The 16,905-nt window shown below is 41.0% G+C and overlaps 1 protein-coding gene across 5 annotated transcripts in view; it reads right to left on the reverse strand.

The window, feature by feature from the left end:
• RNF130 (ring finger protein 130) overlaps nt 1–16,905 on the reverse strand; it is a 111,316-nt gene that overhangs the window by 57,818 nt on the left and 36,593 nt on the right. For all 5 annotated transcript variants that reach the window (XM_045585784.1, XM_036450237.2, XM_045585783.1 and 2 more), the window contains one exon: nt 9,944–10,194. In XM_045585784.1, the coding sequence (XP_045441740.1) occupies nt 9,944–10,194 (251 nt within the window). The remainder of the gene's footprint in view (nt 1–9,943; nt 10,195–16,905) is intronic.

Consider the following 16,905-nt stretch of genomic DNA (forward strand, 5'->3'; position numbering starts at 1 on the left):
CGCCACCCAACAGGAAGATACACATTTTCCCAGCACCCATGGACTACCCACCCAACTAGACCACATCCTGGCTCTGAAACAAACCTCAACAAATCTAAAAGAACTCAAATCATGCTGGGTATTGCTCTGATTATGATGGAATCAAACTAGAAACTAGTTACAGACAACAGCAAACAAGTGAAAATTAAAAAAACATGCTTCTAAATAATACAAGGGTCAAAGAGAAAGTCTCAAAAGAAAATATTACATATTATTGAATAAAAATGAAAATACAGAATATTAAAATATGTGGGACACAGCTGAAGTAGTGCTGAAAAATGTACATCACTAAATGCTTACATTAGAAAGAGAAAGGTTTCAAATGAATAATCTAAGTTCATATGTTAAAAATGAAATGAAAAAAAGCTTTTTTTTTTTTTAAATCAGTAATATTTAGAAAATTCTAGCATAACTGACCAAGATAAAAGAAAAGGTAAAATCATTAAAATCAGGAATGAACAGGGAATACTGCTACAGATACTGTAGCCATTAAAAGGAGGAAAATGGCATTCTATGAAAAACTATGCTACAAATTTGATATATAAAAAATGGGTCAACTCCTCAAATGCCACAATTACCAAAATTCAATAAAGTTGAAAGACAACATGAATAGTATTTAAAGAGATTCAATTTTTGAATCCCCACCCAAACTAGTATCTATAAAACTCCTCAACAAAATATTAGCCAATGTGATCTAGCAATCCACAAAAAATTATATACCTCAAGCAAGAGGGATTTATTATAGGTATGCAAGGCTAGATCATGTGCTAGTTAAGGTATGTAAGTTCTGGTTCAACATTCAAAAATCAATTAATGCAATCCACCATGTCAACAGTTTAAAGAAAACAAAAAAATTATATGATCACATCAATTGATACATAAAACCATTTGACAAAATTCAACACTTACTTGTGATAAAAACTCTCAGCAAACTGGAAGTAGAGAGGAGCTTCCTCAATTTGATAATAAACTCTATAAACACAACAGCTAACAACATTACTGACAATTAAATACTGAACCCTTTCCTCTAAGATTAGGCATAGGCAAGAATGCTCATTCTCACCACATTATTCAAAGTAGTACTGGAAGTTCTAGCCATTTCAATAAGGCAAGAAAAAATAAGACGTAAAGATTGAAAAGGAAGAAATAAAATGGTTCCTATTTGCAAATAAACATGATGGTCTATAAAGAAAATACTACAATCAATCCTATATAATAAAAGCCTAACATGTAAATAGACCGAACAGCAGAATGACCAGTTGCTATGATGCACACTGACCACCAGGGGGCAGATATCAATGCAGCTAAGGCAGGTGCCAGTGGGGGTCACCCAATTACCCTGCCAGTTGCCCTGTAGATTGTCCCTAATCACCAGCCTAGGGACCCTACCAGCACATGGATTTAGTGCACTGGGCCTCTAGTCTATAATAATAAGTGTGCAATACCAAGGTTGCACAATAAAAGTCAACCACATTTCAATACTAACAATGAACATAGTGAATTTGAAATTAAAACACAGTCCATTTACCATTATGTTACCATTAATAGTCACTCCAAATAAAGTGAAATTCTTAGGTATAAACCTAAAACATATACAGGATCTGTATGCTAAAATCTATAAAGTGCTGAAGAAAAAAATAAAAAAGGACCTAAATAAATGGTAAAAAAATGCAAAGTTCACAGATTGGAAGATTCAACATGGTAAATACACTGAATGGCCAGATTATTATGATCTCTGAACACATTATCCTATATAGTAAAAGGCTAATATGCAAATTGTCCCCTCGACCAGGAGTTCAACCAGGCTGGCCAACCACTCATGTCCCTTCCCCATGGCCAGACTGGCTGGACCCCACCCATGCATGAATTCATGCACCAGGCCTCTTATATATATATCCTAGGCTCAATGCATGAAATTTGCGCATGGGAGGGGGAGGGTGTCCCTCAGCCCAGCCTGCACCCTCTCGAATCTAGGACCCCGAGAGGGATTTCTGACTGCCTATTTAGGCCTGATGCCACAATCCAGGACTACTGGCTCCCAATTGCTTGAGTGCCTGCCTTCCTGACTGTCCCTAACCGCTTCTGCCTGCCAGCCTTATCACCCCCTACTTACTCCCATGAAAATTGACTGATGTCTAACTGCTCCCCTGCCAGCCTGTTTGCCCCCAACTTCCCTCCTCTGTTGGCCTGGTCACCCCTACCTGCCCTCCCCTGCAGGACTGATTGCCCCCAACTGTCCTCCCTTGCAGGCCTGGTCCCTCTCAACTGCCTTTCCTTGCAGGCCTGGTGCCTCCCAACTGCCCTCTCTGCTTGCCTGATCACACACAACTGCCCTTCCTTGCAGGCCTGGTTCCTACCAACAGCCCTCCCCTGCTGGCCATCTTGTAGTGGCCATCTTGTGTCCACATGGGGGCAGGATCTTTGACTACATGGGGGCAGCTATCTTGTGTGTTGGAGTGATGGTCTATTTGCATATTACTCTTTTATTAGATATTAGCTAGGATAAAGGCCTGGTACATGGGTGGGGGCCAGTTGGTTTGTCCTGAAGGGTGTCCTGGATCAGGGTGGGGGTTCCCTTTGGGTGTGGGGTGGCCTGGGCGAGGAGTCTGTGGTATCTGGAATTTATATATCTTCTACAATTGAAACTTTGTAGCCTGGAGTGGAGCCAAGCCTTCTGCTTGCTCTGTGGTGGCAGCCATTTCTGTTGGAATTTATGTATCTTCTATAATTGAAACTTTGTAGCCTGGAGTGAAGGCCTGAGTTGGCCAGGGCTGCAGAAGCTTGGCTTCCTCCATTGCCCAGGGCAACCCTAGCCTCCTGCTCTTCCAGCTCCATGGCTGCTGCCACTTCTGTTGGAATTTATTTACCTTCTATAATTGAAAACTTTGTATCCTTGAGTGGAGGCCTGGGCCCACCAGGGTATGCGGAAAGCTTGACTTCCTCCATTGCCAGGAAACCCAAGCCTCCCTCCTGCTATCTGTGGTTGCAACCATCTTCGTTGGGGTTAATTTGCATATCCTCTCTGATTGGCTGGTGGGCATGGCTTGTGGGTGTAGCAGAGTGATGGTTAATTTGAATATTACTCTTTTATTAGATAGGACACACACACACACACACACACACACACACACACTGAGTGGCCAGATTACTAGGTGTTCAGAGATCATAATAATCTGGCCACTCAGTGTATATCAATTCTCTCCAAATTAATCTATAGGTTTTGTTGGTTTATTTGTTTAATGTGTTTTAATAGAATTTTTAGAGAGAGAGCAAGGGGGAGGAGAAAAAGAGAGAGAGAGAGAGAGAACCATTGATGTGAGAAACATCAATAGGCTACCGCCAGCACACCCCCTACTGGGGATCGTGCCCTGACCAGGAATTGAACTAGAGACCTTTTAGTGCATGGGAAGATGCTTAACCAACTGAGCCACTCCAGTCAGAGCATTATACAGGGGTCCTCAAACTTTTTAAAGTGGGGGCCAGATCACGGTCCCTCAGAGAGCTGGAGGGCCGGACTATATGAACTACTAATTCCTACTGTAACACCTCAGCTGCACTCACTGCCCAAAAAACCTGGCGGGTCGGATCAGACTCCTCTGCGGGCCGCATGTGGCCCGCGGGCCGTAGTTTGAAGACGCCTGAATAGGTTTAATGCATTCATATAAAAGCCCAGCAGGGTGGTATTTTTTATTTTATTTTTATTTTTGGCAGAGATACAGACAAGCTTATTCTTAAATGTGTATAAAGAGCCCTGGCCAGATGGCTCAGTTGGTTGCAGTGCCATCCTGTAAATAAAAGATTGCAGGTTTAAAAAAAAAGATTGCAGGTTTGATTCCTGGTTAGGGCAAATGTGGGAGGTAACTGATGTTTCTCTCTCACATCAATGTTTCTCTCCCTCTCTTTGTCCCCATTCCTCTCTATAAAGATCAATAAAAATGTATTTTTAACTGAGGATTAAAAAGTTTTTATATGGAGGAGGCTCTAAGTCCTAGAATAGCTAAAACAATCTTGAAAAATAAGAATCAAGTGAGAGGACTTACCCTAACCAATACCAAAACCTAATATACAGACAAGACATTGTGGTATGGACAGAGAGACATCAGTGGAAGAGAAAACCTAGAAACATACCCACACAAAATATGCCCAACTGACTTTTGAAAAAAGTACAATATTGGACATACATAAGCTAAATAAGTAACCTCAACCTAAACTTCACATTTTATATAAAAATTAATTCAAAATGGATTATGGACTTAAATGTAACATGTAAAACTATCAATAAAACATAACTATATACTTTTAGAAAAAGGAATCTTTAGACTTGACTAGAAAACCAAGACTCATAAAAGGAAAAAAAAATCAATAAATTGAACCTCATCAAAATTTAAAAATTTTGCGTTTCAAAAGAACCTCTTAAAAGGTTGAAAAGACAAGATACAAACTGGGAGAATATATTTGCAAACCACAATATGACAAGAACTTATATCTGGAATGCAGAACTCTCAAAACTCAATAGTAAAAATACAGTCCAAGTAGAAAATAAATAAAATACATAAATGGACAGTGCACTGAAAAGGTTATACTGATGGCAAATAAGCATATGAAAACACATTCACCACCAGTAGCCATTAGGGAAATGTAAAGTGAAACCACAAAAGAGGTATCTACACCTACAGGAATGGCTAAAATAAAAAATAGTGACAACATCAAATGTCATCAAGATTCATAGAGGAACTGGATCAGGGAAATGTATCTATTGGGAATGTAAAAGAGTGATCAATTGGGAAAAGAGTATGGCAGCTTCTTATTAAATAAAATAAATGCTTTCCATAAAAATCCCCAAATTTCAGGGAAATGAAAACTCATGTCTACACAACACCTGAAAATGAATGTTCATAGTCACTTTATTTATAACTAGTGGCTTGGTGAACGAATTCATGTACACTGAAAGGGAATTAATTAGAAGAAATATTTTAATATTGCTATTTGCCCTTTCTCTATAATAGAAATGTCAGAAATTAAAGAAAAGTAATAAAATGTATATGAAAATAATATGTAAATTTATTAATAAACAATAACATGATATGACAAATATATGACATAAAAACATAACATGATATAAAAACAACAAAAATAGGATATAAAAACATTGATACAATGATAGATAAATTTTTTAAACTTATTCTAATATCTCCCTGTATACCACATTAAGAGTAAAAACACTTCCAGAATGCTAGACTAATTTCTCTTGTGATGAAGTATTTACAACTTTAACTTTAACATCACATGTTCTTCAAACTCGAGAGAAAGCAATAACTGACCATGTACGAAAAGGGGTTCAGTAGGAATATTCCTACTCTGTCTAGAGTTTGTCCTTGTGATTTCTTAATTGTCATCACAAATGCTGGCATCATGGGAAACTGTCTTCGAATTGATTTAAATGGGAGACCAACGTCAGACAGGGACAAATCAATTCTTGGAATGAGAACAACCTCTCCTTCCTCAGATCCTGTTAGTACTTCAGTTTTAATTATGTTAGGTCACAAACTTTTGATAATAAATCTAGTACCATTACAAAGACTCTATTTACTATTAAGATTTCTCAGTAGCATAATGATTGCACCTACTTTCAATTTTAATTTATGACACGGCATTCCTGAAGGTGTAATACTATTAAGAAATTAGATGGGAAAATTTCCCTTTTCTGCATCATCCGTTGAATTGATGGAATCATCACTCAAATTGTGAAAATCTCCATCAAGTATATCCAAAATTTCTTTATTTAATTTATAAATGTGCTCATTTTTAGGATAAAGAATTGCACATTTAGGTATATTTTTAACATTACCTATAGATACAATATTTCCAAAGGTAGCTTCAATAATAGATCCATTACAAATCATTTCATGGGGGATTTCAATAATATCCATCCCTAAATGAAAACTATCAAGTTTGCCATCTCCAAGTTTTACAAACCATCTTATCTAATAAAGAGGAAATATGCAAATGACCATCACTCTATCACAAAACGGCGGCACCCATAGCCACAAGACGGCGGTGCCCAGTCCTCTCAGCCCCGCCGGAGTCCCCCAGTCCGGGGAGGGGGGTGTGTGGTGTAGCTGTTGAGAGCAGGAAACATAACATGAACAGCCTGGCGGAATGCTTGCTTTGTCGCCACGGTGACAAGGCAAGCATTCCACCTCAGCCATGGAGGGCCTCTGGGCAGCAGGCATGGAGCAGCTGGGATGGAGGGTGGGAGTGGGGGTGGGGAAGGGAGACAAGGCAAGCACTGCACCCGCCCGCAGATGGGCCTCTGGCCATGGAGGGTGTGAAACGTTTGTATTGTTGCCCCAGCAATGAGGCAAGCATTCCGTGCCCAGCTGTGGCCAGGGAGGGCAGTTTGGGGCCATGAGGCTGGCTGGAGAGGAAAGTTGGGGGCCATGAGGCTGGCAGGGAAGGGCATTTGGGGGTGATCAGGCCGGCAGGCAGAATGGTTAGGGGCAATCGGGCGGGCAGGCAGGCAGGTGACCGGTTAGGAGCCAGTGGTTCTGGATTGCAAGAGGGATGTCTGACAGCTGGTTTAGGTCCAATCCCACAGGGATATCCCCCAGCAGTCGGACATCCCTGAGGGGTCCCAGATTAGAGAGGGTGCAGTAGGCTGGGCTGAGGGACAATTCCCCTGTGCACGAATTTCATGCACTGGGTCACTAGTTCACTATAAGCAGAATCCTCTGATCTGCTGACCAATGGCCAATTCCGTGAGGAATGGGTCTCCCTCCTCTCCTTCTGTCAGGGTCAGGGGTGCGGGTGAATGGGATTTGGGGCTGTCAGAGTGTCGACAGCAAGGTCTGGCTCAGTGCTCACCATAGCTAACAGCTGGTGGTCTGATCATTAGTCATTCTGGTCGTTACACCATAATGGTTGCTTGGGCCTTTATTACATAGGCTAGCCCCAAACTGGAAACAATTTGGTTAACCAAATCCTGCTATATCCAAACCATGGAATATCACTGAGCAGTAAAAAGGAATAAACTATTAATAACACACAACTTGGAAGGATCTCAAGGGAATTAATTAGGTTAGGCGAAGGAATCCAAACTCTAGAGGTTAAGTATTTATTATGTGATTCCCTTTACATAGCATCCTTGAAATGAAAAAAACTATAGTTGTGAGACAGATTAGTGGTTTTTGGGGATTAGATAAGAGGGAGGTAGGTGGCTGAGGCTATAAAAGAAAGCACAAGGGGTCCTGGTGACAAACTTCTGTACCTTGACTGAGGTAGTGGTCACCCAATACTGCATAGACATAAATACACACACAGACACAAATACACAAGTACAAGTCAAACTGGAAAAAAATTTGAATAAGACCAGTGGATTATATCAATCTCTATATCCTGGTTGAGTATTTACTATTATAGTTATGCAAGATTTTACCAGTGGAGGGAAATGGGTGAAGAGTATATGAGATCTGTCTCATTTCTTACAAATACATGTGAATCTACAATTATCCTATATAATAAAAGCCTAATATGCAAATTGACAAAACAGCAGAACGACCAGTCGCTATGACAGGCACTGACAACCAGGGGGCAGATGCTCAACAAAGGAGCTGCCCCTGGTCTGCAGGCCCCAGGCCAGCCAAGGAGGGTGCCAGCGGGGGCCCTCAGATCACCTGGCCGGTTGCCCAACATATCGTTCCTGATCGCCAGCCAGGCCTAGGGACCCTACCCAGGCACAAATTTCATGCATCGGGTCTCTAGTCTCAAAATAAAAAATCCAGTCCTGGCTGATGTGGCTCAGTTGGTTGCACCAAAAGGCCGTGGGTTTGATCCCTGGTAAGGGCATGTATAGGAGGCAACCAGTCGATGTTTCTCTTTCTCTCTCTTCCTCCCTGTCTTAAAAAAACCCAAAACTGCCGAAACCGGTTTGGCTCAGTGGACAGAGCATCAGCCTGCGGACCAAAAGGTCCGAGGTTCGATTCCGGTCAAGGGCATGTACATTGGTTGCGGGCACATTCCCGGTGGGGGCTGTGCAGGAGGCAGCTGGTCGATGTATCTCTCTCATCGATGTTTCTAGCTCTCTATCTCTCTCCCTTCTTCTCTGTGAAAAAATAATAAAATATATTTAAAAACAAACAAACAAACCAAAAAACCAAAACTTCAGCAGATATAAAAGAGTGGTACTGCTGACAAAAATGCATGTAACCTGGATTTAATAATGAAGGAATAGTAGGCATCAGAAGGAATGACAGGCACTGACTCATAAAAAACTGGCCTATCCTAAATAATAAATGTGTAATATGCTAAGTGTCCAACTGATTGGTCGACAAGGGGCAGATGCTCCAACTGGTAGGTTAGCTTGCTTCTGGGGACATGACCTGGAGCCTTCCCACAGTCACTCCCTGGCTGGCTGGCCCAGAGAGGCCCCACTTGGGGCTGCTGGCCCACCTTCCATGGTCCCTACCAGCTGGCCAGTCCCCATTGGCCCTGATCGAGACTGGGTGAGACGGCCCTGATTGGCCCCAGTTATTGGCCAGGCAGAGGGACCCCAACTGTGCATGAATTTGTGCACTGGGCCTCTAGTAACTCTTCATAAGTGTCAATGTCATGACACAGAAAAAGAGACATGACTAGTGCATGCAACATACCGTCTGACAGACTAATCCAGGGCTTTCTTTGCTATAACAGACATTATTTAGACAATTTTACAAAACTTAGAAAAGACCTATAGTATTATATTAAAAAGTACATAATGAAGTATTTAAAGGTTAAGGGTCACCATATCCCAAACTTACTCTCAAATGGTTAAAAAAAGAATATACACATAGAAAAGGAAATATGGTAAAATGTTAATAGAATTAACATGTAGAATCTGGGTAAGGGAATACTTTAGACTATTCTTGCAATTTTTCTGTAAGTCTAAAATTATAAATGAAAATTATAATAAAAAATGTTAAAGGAGTACAAAATACTACACAGAGCCTGGTAGATAAACATGCAATAAAGTAGTTTTCAGATATTTTATATTGATTTTCAGATGAAGAAGCAAGTTGAGATGCTAAACAAACTGTCAGGAGGAACTATGGCAAATGGGTGATAAGGCCAAGATCTAAACTTATACCTGTTCCAACCAGTCTGTGCTCCTCTCCCTGGAATGAGGAAGGATGGAAATTTCACCCCTCCCTCCCACCTGAGGATTTGTATGGACTGTTTAAGGAGAGGATGACGTTATATAAAAATTGCCTTCAAACCATTCTCCAAGCAATTCACTTCTTAGTTTCCTATGAGAAAAGCCTTAAGACTGTCAGGGACTTAACACCTCGAACTCAACTCCCAGGGAGGATATTTTGCTGACAGCACATCAAACGAATCAAGTCACAAATGTCCTGAATCCTCTGTGTGGGGCTCCCCTACAAGCAGCACCCTGTCCTCCGGGGTCTGTTCACCCATCTGGAGTCCCCCAAGCACTCAGGCTGCACTGGTCCTTGGGATACCTAGGCTGGCTATCGTGATGCAGCTCTTCTCTCCGTCCTTCCCCCTCTCACCAGCACCCAAGGCTAAGCTTAGCCAGGGTAGATACATTAGTTTTAATAGTTTTATATTTTTATGAATAGATAATAACCACAGTTCAAAATTCTCATGGGAAAAATGTGTATCGTGAAAAGTTTCCCTCATCCACTCTCCATTCCCCTCCCCCTGATAACCAGTGCTACTAGCTTAAATACGCAACTTTCTGTATTTCCTCATGTTACTAGAATTAGCTAGATCACATTATGATATTAAGCTAACCATCTACCTAACACACTCCAAGTGATCACTATAATTTAGTAACTCCCCCATGTAGGCAGATATTTACAAACTCCTTGGCCGGTAGGCATCAATCACTGGAGTACTGGCAGCTCACCTGGTTCCTGTCGCGTGCATTTGTGTATCTGATCTTCTGAATGAAGTAGAATATGAGCCATGCTGAAGAAATAATCATCAAAACAATAAAGGATATTGACACGAAGACTAGCGAGCCTCGGCTGAAGTTCTTTGGTGGCATTCGCGTCCCAACAGCTATTGTCATTTGTACAGAGATGTTTTTCTCCAGATAACTCAAAATATCCTTACCCCTCAGTTCTGTAATCATGACAGCAATAATATCTCCAGTGCCTGTAACATAAAATAAATACATATACATTTTAAAATTACAGGAACATCAAATATATAAAAATGCTTAGAAAAACTATACTACAATTTCTGCTAAAAGCAAGAGTTTTCAGATTCAACTTTTTAAAGGAAATGAAGTTACAGTTGGGTATATGTATGCTGGCACCACTCGAGAAGAGGAATTTGTTCTTCGTACTTAAGACTTAGATTTAAAGCATAAACAAATGCAGTATTAAGAGCCATATTAACTTGTATTACAACTATATTTTAAAAAAGTTTATCAGTCAAATGTGAAAACAGACAATATGAAACGTAATAAAATCACGGCTTAGTTTTCTTTGTTAAATCTTTTCCATCTTAAACTGCTTTTTAGGAAGTCCAAATCCTTAAGAAAAGGAGAAAAATGCTGTTATTTATAATACAAAAATTGGTACTTTTTACACTAATCATTCTTAGAAACATGATGTGACACCGGTTGTGTATAGAACTAGTACAAGAAATAGAAAGAATACAGGAGGTGCAGCTGTAAAATAGCACTGAGCGTTAGGACACAAATCTGATAACAATTAACAACAGCAAAATGCCAAATGGCGGCATCTTTTATTAAGAAGAGTTGAGCCTGGCTGGCATGGGTCAGTGGTTGAGTACTGACCTATGAACCAGGAGGTCTCGGTTTGATACCTGGTCAAGGCACATGCTTGGGTTGCAGGCTCCATCCCCAGTACGGTGTGTAGGAGACAGCCAATCGATGATTCTCTCTCATCATTGATGTCTCTATCTCTTTCTCCCTCTTCCTTCCTCTCTAAAACCAATAAAATACATATTTTTAAAACGTTCCTAAGTCCAGACTGACTGGAGGAAGGCTGCTTTCTAGTTTCCCCCTGAACCCTGCTGGAAATCAAACTCTTTCTGAGGTAAATCCAACCTTCAACACTCTGGACAAGTTTGGCGTCACACTGCTTCCAGCTCCTAATAGCTGTCAGAGGTTCTGCCAAAGTCATGGGCTATTGAGTCCTATATAATAAAAGCCTAATATGCTAAGTATCTAGTTGTCCATTCAACCAATCAAAGCATAATATGCTAATGATATGCTAAGGCCTCTCAACCGCTTGCTATGATGTGCACTGACCATCGGGGGCAGATGCTCCAACGGTAGGTTAGCTTGCTGCTGGGGTTCGGCTGATGGGGACTGATCGAGATGGACTGGACATGCCCTGAAGCCCTCCCACAGTCCTTCCCCCACCCCAATCGTGCACCAGTGGGGTCCCTCTGCCTGGCCTGCACCCTCTCACAATCCGGGACCTCTCAGGGGATATTGGAGAGGTGGTTTCAGCCTGATCCCACAGGCCAGGCCGAGGGACCCCACTGGTGCACGAATTCATGCATCGGGCCTCTAGTTTAATTATAAAGATGTTTTCAAGTTGCACTTCTAATCACCTAGTTCTTTCACTTACATAATTTACTGTACTACAATAAAGGCAGGTGACTCTCGGATGCACAACATGAAATTACAGTCCATTCCTCCTTTTTCTTTCTTTTAAGGAAAAAGGGAAGCTTTTTTTTGTTTGTTTTTTTTTTAAACCACCAATCTAGCTGTCATTAATTGACTTGTCATAAGCTGAAGCTGTCTGGGCAACATGCAACTTTTACACCTTGCTTTCTTCAAAGAGCCCCAAAAACTCTGGCTAGTAGAGGAAGGAAAATAAACATTTTATTTTGGGGAAGAAAAAGTTATAACCACTTATTAAAAACTGAATAAGGGCCAAAACCGGTTTGGCTCAGTGGTAGAGCGTCAGTCTGCGGATTGAAAGGTCCCGGGTTCGATTCCGGTCAGGGGCATGTACATTGATTGCGGGCACATCCCCGGTAGGGGGTGTGCAAGAGGCAGCTGGTCGATGTTTCTCTCTCATCGACGTTTCTAGCTCTCTATCTCTCTCCCTTCCTCTCTGCAAAAAATCAATAAAATATATTAAAAACAAAACAAAACTGAATAAGGTTTGTATATATAAATGTAGATCACCAAGACAAAATACCCCTTCATAACTTGCCCTTTCAAAGACTTCTTCAATGAATAATAACATTACTAAGTATTTATATGTTTAATTTATCATATCTATCTAAAATGACTATCCTTGTAACATGTGCAATGAAAGATCACATGCAACTGAAAATAAATTCAAAGTAGCTAATTAAAAGTAGTTTATGAAAAATTTAATCCAATGGAACATATACCTTTGTGTTATCTTATTCAAAATTGTACCATCCACTTTATCAGAACAGCAATTTATCAAAATATTGATTTAAAAAAACCCCAAAAAATGAAAACTGCAAATTTAAAGCAAGCAACAAAGTTAACCTTTTAATTATCTCTCTGAAATAAAATTTCTGATCAGTAAGTTAGAGCAAATCATAATATTATGCTAAACCATTTAAACTTCAACTTAGAAACCTTAGGTTTGTGCGTTTAAATGTTGTTCGACAGGCAATGGTCTGTGGTGTAGATACGAGGTATGGCTATAAAGTAACTGAGACGGATCCCACACACGACACATGACAATCAGTCTCATTGCTTTATAATCACACCAGGTACAAACAGGGTTTTAGAACCAGTTCTGAGGCTCCCTCTTGAAGATCAGCTGGAAAGGAGCAGGGAAAGCTGGCAGGTAGCCAGCCAGGGGAAGCAATCCATCCTCACATTTACACTAAGTGGGCACCACCTAATTTCAACTGGAAAACTGTGCGGGAGAAGAAGTGTTTAATTATTTCAACCATCCATTCAACAATGTTTGCTGAGCACATACTATAAATCAAGGCTCCTTTACTTTCACCTTTCAGAGAGAGTGAAAAATTACCTACTGTGAAAAAAAAACACACACACACACACACACACACACACACACGTGTCATGTGTGGGATCTATGTGTGGGATATTTATCTCTACCTCTGGTTCCTGGCACAGGGCTCCTAAAACCCTTGAAATTTCCTAAGCAATAAGCATTAGGAACATCATGTCTTGTGGCCTTTGACATTGGTTCCTGACACAGAACTCCTCAATCCCTTGGAATTTTCTGGGTGATAGGAGAGTCTTTTGTTGTAATGAGGCCTCTCCTGACAGCTCCTGGATAGCTTGAGGATGGGGCTGGTCACCAGTAAAACCAAGCCACGATGAGACACCCAGAACTTCCACCCCATCCCCATCCTCAGGGGAGGGAGGGCCTGGATACCGACGTAATGATCCATGAGGGCTTGGTGAGGAAGACACCACACAAATCTCGGGTTGGAGAGCTTCAGGATTGGAGAACACGTGCAGGTGAAGGGAGGGTGGGTGTCAGAGAGCCTTTCCCATACCCTGTCCTCTGTAAGTGTTCATCTGGTTATCTGTCTGTAGCCTTTACAGGGGTGGGGAACCTTTTTCCTGCCAAGGGCCACTTGGATATTTATAACATCATTTGCAGGCCATACAAAACTGTCAACGGAAAAATTAGCCGGCTGTCTTTGGTCAAACATTTAATTAACTCATCCCCAATGCCTTGGCAGGGCCAGGCTAAATGAGGGCCTTGTACGGCCCACGGGCCAGACATTCCCACCCCTGCTTTTATATCCTTTAAAAGAAACCAGTAAATGTAAGTAAGTGTTTCCCCTAGAAAGGGGTTGTGGAAACCTCGATTTATGGCCAGTTGGTCAGAAGTATAGGCAACAATCTAGGACTTGTGAAGGTTTCTGAAGGTGTGTGTGCATGTGAGGGGCAGGGTCTTTTGGGACTGAGTCCCTAACCTGTAAGAGCTGATGCCAACTCCAGGTAGTGTCAGAATTTAACTGAATTATGGGACACCCAGCTGGTGTTGCTGAGATTGCTTGGTATAGAGAAAACCCCCTACACAGGTGGTGACCAGAGTGTCAGAAGTGAAGTGCTCATGTGAGCAGGAAAGGAGACATATGCAGGAGTGTTTTCTCCTTCCACTTGCTCTTGATTATATAAAAACTCTATCCTCAAAGGGCAAAGGAGACTCTTAAAGCAACCAGAGAGAGAGCCAGACTCAGGCAGTCTCTCATCATGTTACAGAGGAGGAGACCAAGTAGACTGATAGGAAAGGAAACTAAAACGCTGCAGGTGAAGCAAAATGAAAATAATGTAGTAGATCACCAGAACACTAGTGAAGGCACTGGTTAATCATTTTAGGTTGTAAATCCCTTGAGAATCTGATAATACGGATCCCTCTGAGAAGAAAAGTATCCCCCAACTATGGACCTCCTCATCCTTCACTCTTAAAGCCAGTCTGGTCTCAAGACCTTGATTTAAGAATGTCTCAGACACCTGACTTTAAAGATTTGCAAAAACACAGCAGGATGCAAAATAAATACCCAGATATCAGTTGCATTTTAAACACCAATAATGAACTATCAGAAAGGAAAACAAACAAAAAACCCCAATCTCATTCATAATTGCTTCAAGAAGAATAAAATACCTAGGAATAAATTTAACCAAGGATGTAAAAGACTTATACTTGGAAAATTACAGGACAATGAAGAAAGAAACTGAGGGAGATACAAATAAATTGAAGCATATACTGTGTCCATGTATAGGAAGAATTAGCATCATTAAAATGTCCAGAAGACCCAAAGCAATCTACAGATTCGATGGAATTCCTATGAAGACACCAATGGCATATTTCACAAAACTGAACAAATGTTTCAAAAATTTATATTGAAACACAAAAGACCCCAAATAGCCACAGCAATCTTGAGGAAGAAGAACACAGTTGGAGGAATCATGTTACCTGATACCAAAATACACTACAAGGTCACAGTAATCAAAACAGCATGGTACTGGCATAAAAACAGATCAGTGGAACAGAACAGAGAGTCCAGAAATAAACTCATGCTTTTATAGTAAATTTATATTTGACAAGGAGGCAAAAACATACAATGGATTAAAGACAGTCTATTCAATAAATGATGTTGGGAAAATAAGACAGATAATGTGCAAAAAATGAAACCAGACAAACTTAACAAAAGGAAGACAATCAATCTAACGAAAAAATGGGCAAAGGACCTAGACACTTCTCCAAAGTGGACATACAGATGGCCAACAGACATATGAAAAATGCTCATAGTCACTGATGGTCAGAGAGATGTACATTAAACAACAATGAGGTATCATCTCACACCTGTCAGAATGGCTATCATCAACAAATTAACAAATGACAAGTGCTGGCAAAGATGTGGAGAAAGGGAACCCTAATACACTGCTGGTGGGAATGCAGACTGGTGAAGCCACTATGGAAAACAGTATGGAGTTTCCTCAAAAAACTGAAAATGGAACTCCCATTTGACCCAGTGATCCCACTTCTAGGAATGTATCCTAAGAATCCTGACACCAATCAGAAAGAATGTATGCACCCCTGTGTTCATAGCAGTGTTATTTACAATAGCTGAGATCTGGAAACAGTCCAAGTAAGTGCCCATCAGTAGATGAGTGGATAAAAAAGCTGTGGTACATTTACACCATGGAATACTATGCAGCAATAAAAATGAAGGATCTCTTACCCTTTGAGACAGCGTGGAGGGACCTGGAGAGTATATACTAAGTGAAATAAGCCAGTCAGAGAAAGACAAGAATCACATGATTTCACTCATATGTGAAACCCAGTGAACAAAATAAACTGATGAGTAAAATAGATCCAGAGACATAGAAGCATAGATCAGACTGTGTAATCTCAGAGGGAAGGTGGAGGTGGGTGGAAAGAGATCAACCAAAGGACTTGTATGCCTATATGCATAGCCCATAGACATAGACAACAGGCCTGGGGTAAAGGGAGGGGTGGGACAGAGGGGGGAAATATGAGAATATGGAATATCTTCGACAATAAAGGTTTAATTTTAAAAAAGAAAAGAGCTATCTTATAACTAAAATCTTGGTTCCTAAATGCCCATTCATGGTCCTTGGTTCTCTTCTCTGGAGAAGCACCAATAAAGAGATAATTGTATTTCACTTATTTATCGTGTGAAATACCGTCAACTGTAAGATACATCATTATTGTATAATGAAGAAAAAAATCCTCTCAATAAGCTGTAAGATGCCATTAAATATAAGCTGTACTTCCCAGGACCAATGAAAATCTCTCTTCTACCCAACAGTTGTTCAGATAGTCAAATCCATCTTCCCTGAACTCACCTCAGTCTTTTCTCCATATTAACTATTCCTAGAGTCCCAAATTATTTATCTAAAAAAATACTGTTGCCGAAACCGGTTTGGCTCAGTGGATAGAGCGTCAGTCTGTGGACTGAAGGGTCCCAGTCAAGGATTCCAGTCAAGGGCATGTACCTTGGTTGAGGGCACATCCCCAGTAGGGAGTGCACAGGAGGCAGCTGATCGATGTTTCTCTCTCATCGATGTATCTAGCTCTCTATCTCTATCCCTCTCCCTTATGGAGGGAGGCCACTGGTCTTAGGCATAGGCCTTGGGAAGCTAACCATTCTATAATGCAAACTTGCTGCAGAGCAAAGAATTATCCTGCCCCAAATACCTCTTTATCTGCACTCCCTTCAAGAAAAACCTGAATTGTGGGGCACTCTGAGGCATCAGATAGGGGTAAGGGAGCCCCACCAGACTCTAACACATGCAGCCAGGCTGCACCACCTTCCTTACACCTGTGCCGGTGGACTACTGCTGAGTGTGCAGCATTCAGTCCAGGGTCATCATCATGTCAACAG

Source organism: Pipistrellus kuhlii, unplaced genomic scaffold, assembly GCF_014108245.1.
Source record: "Pipistrellus kuhlii isolate mPipKuh1 unplaced genomic scaffold, mPipKuh1.p scaffold_m20_p_21, whole genome shotgun sequence".
Classification (NCBI taxonomy): domain Eukaryota; kingdom Metazoa; phylum Chordata; class Mammalia; order Chiroptera; family Vespertilionidae; genus Pipistrellus; species Pipistrellus kuhlii.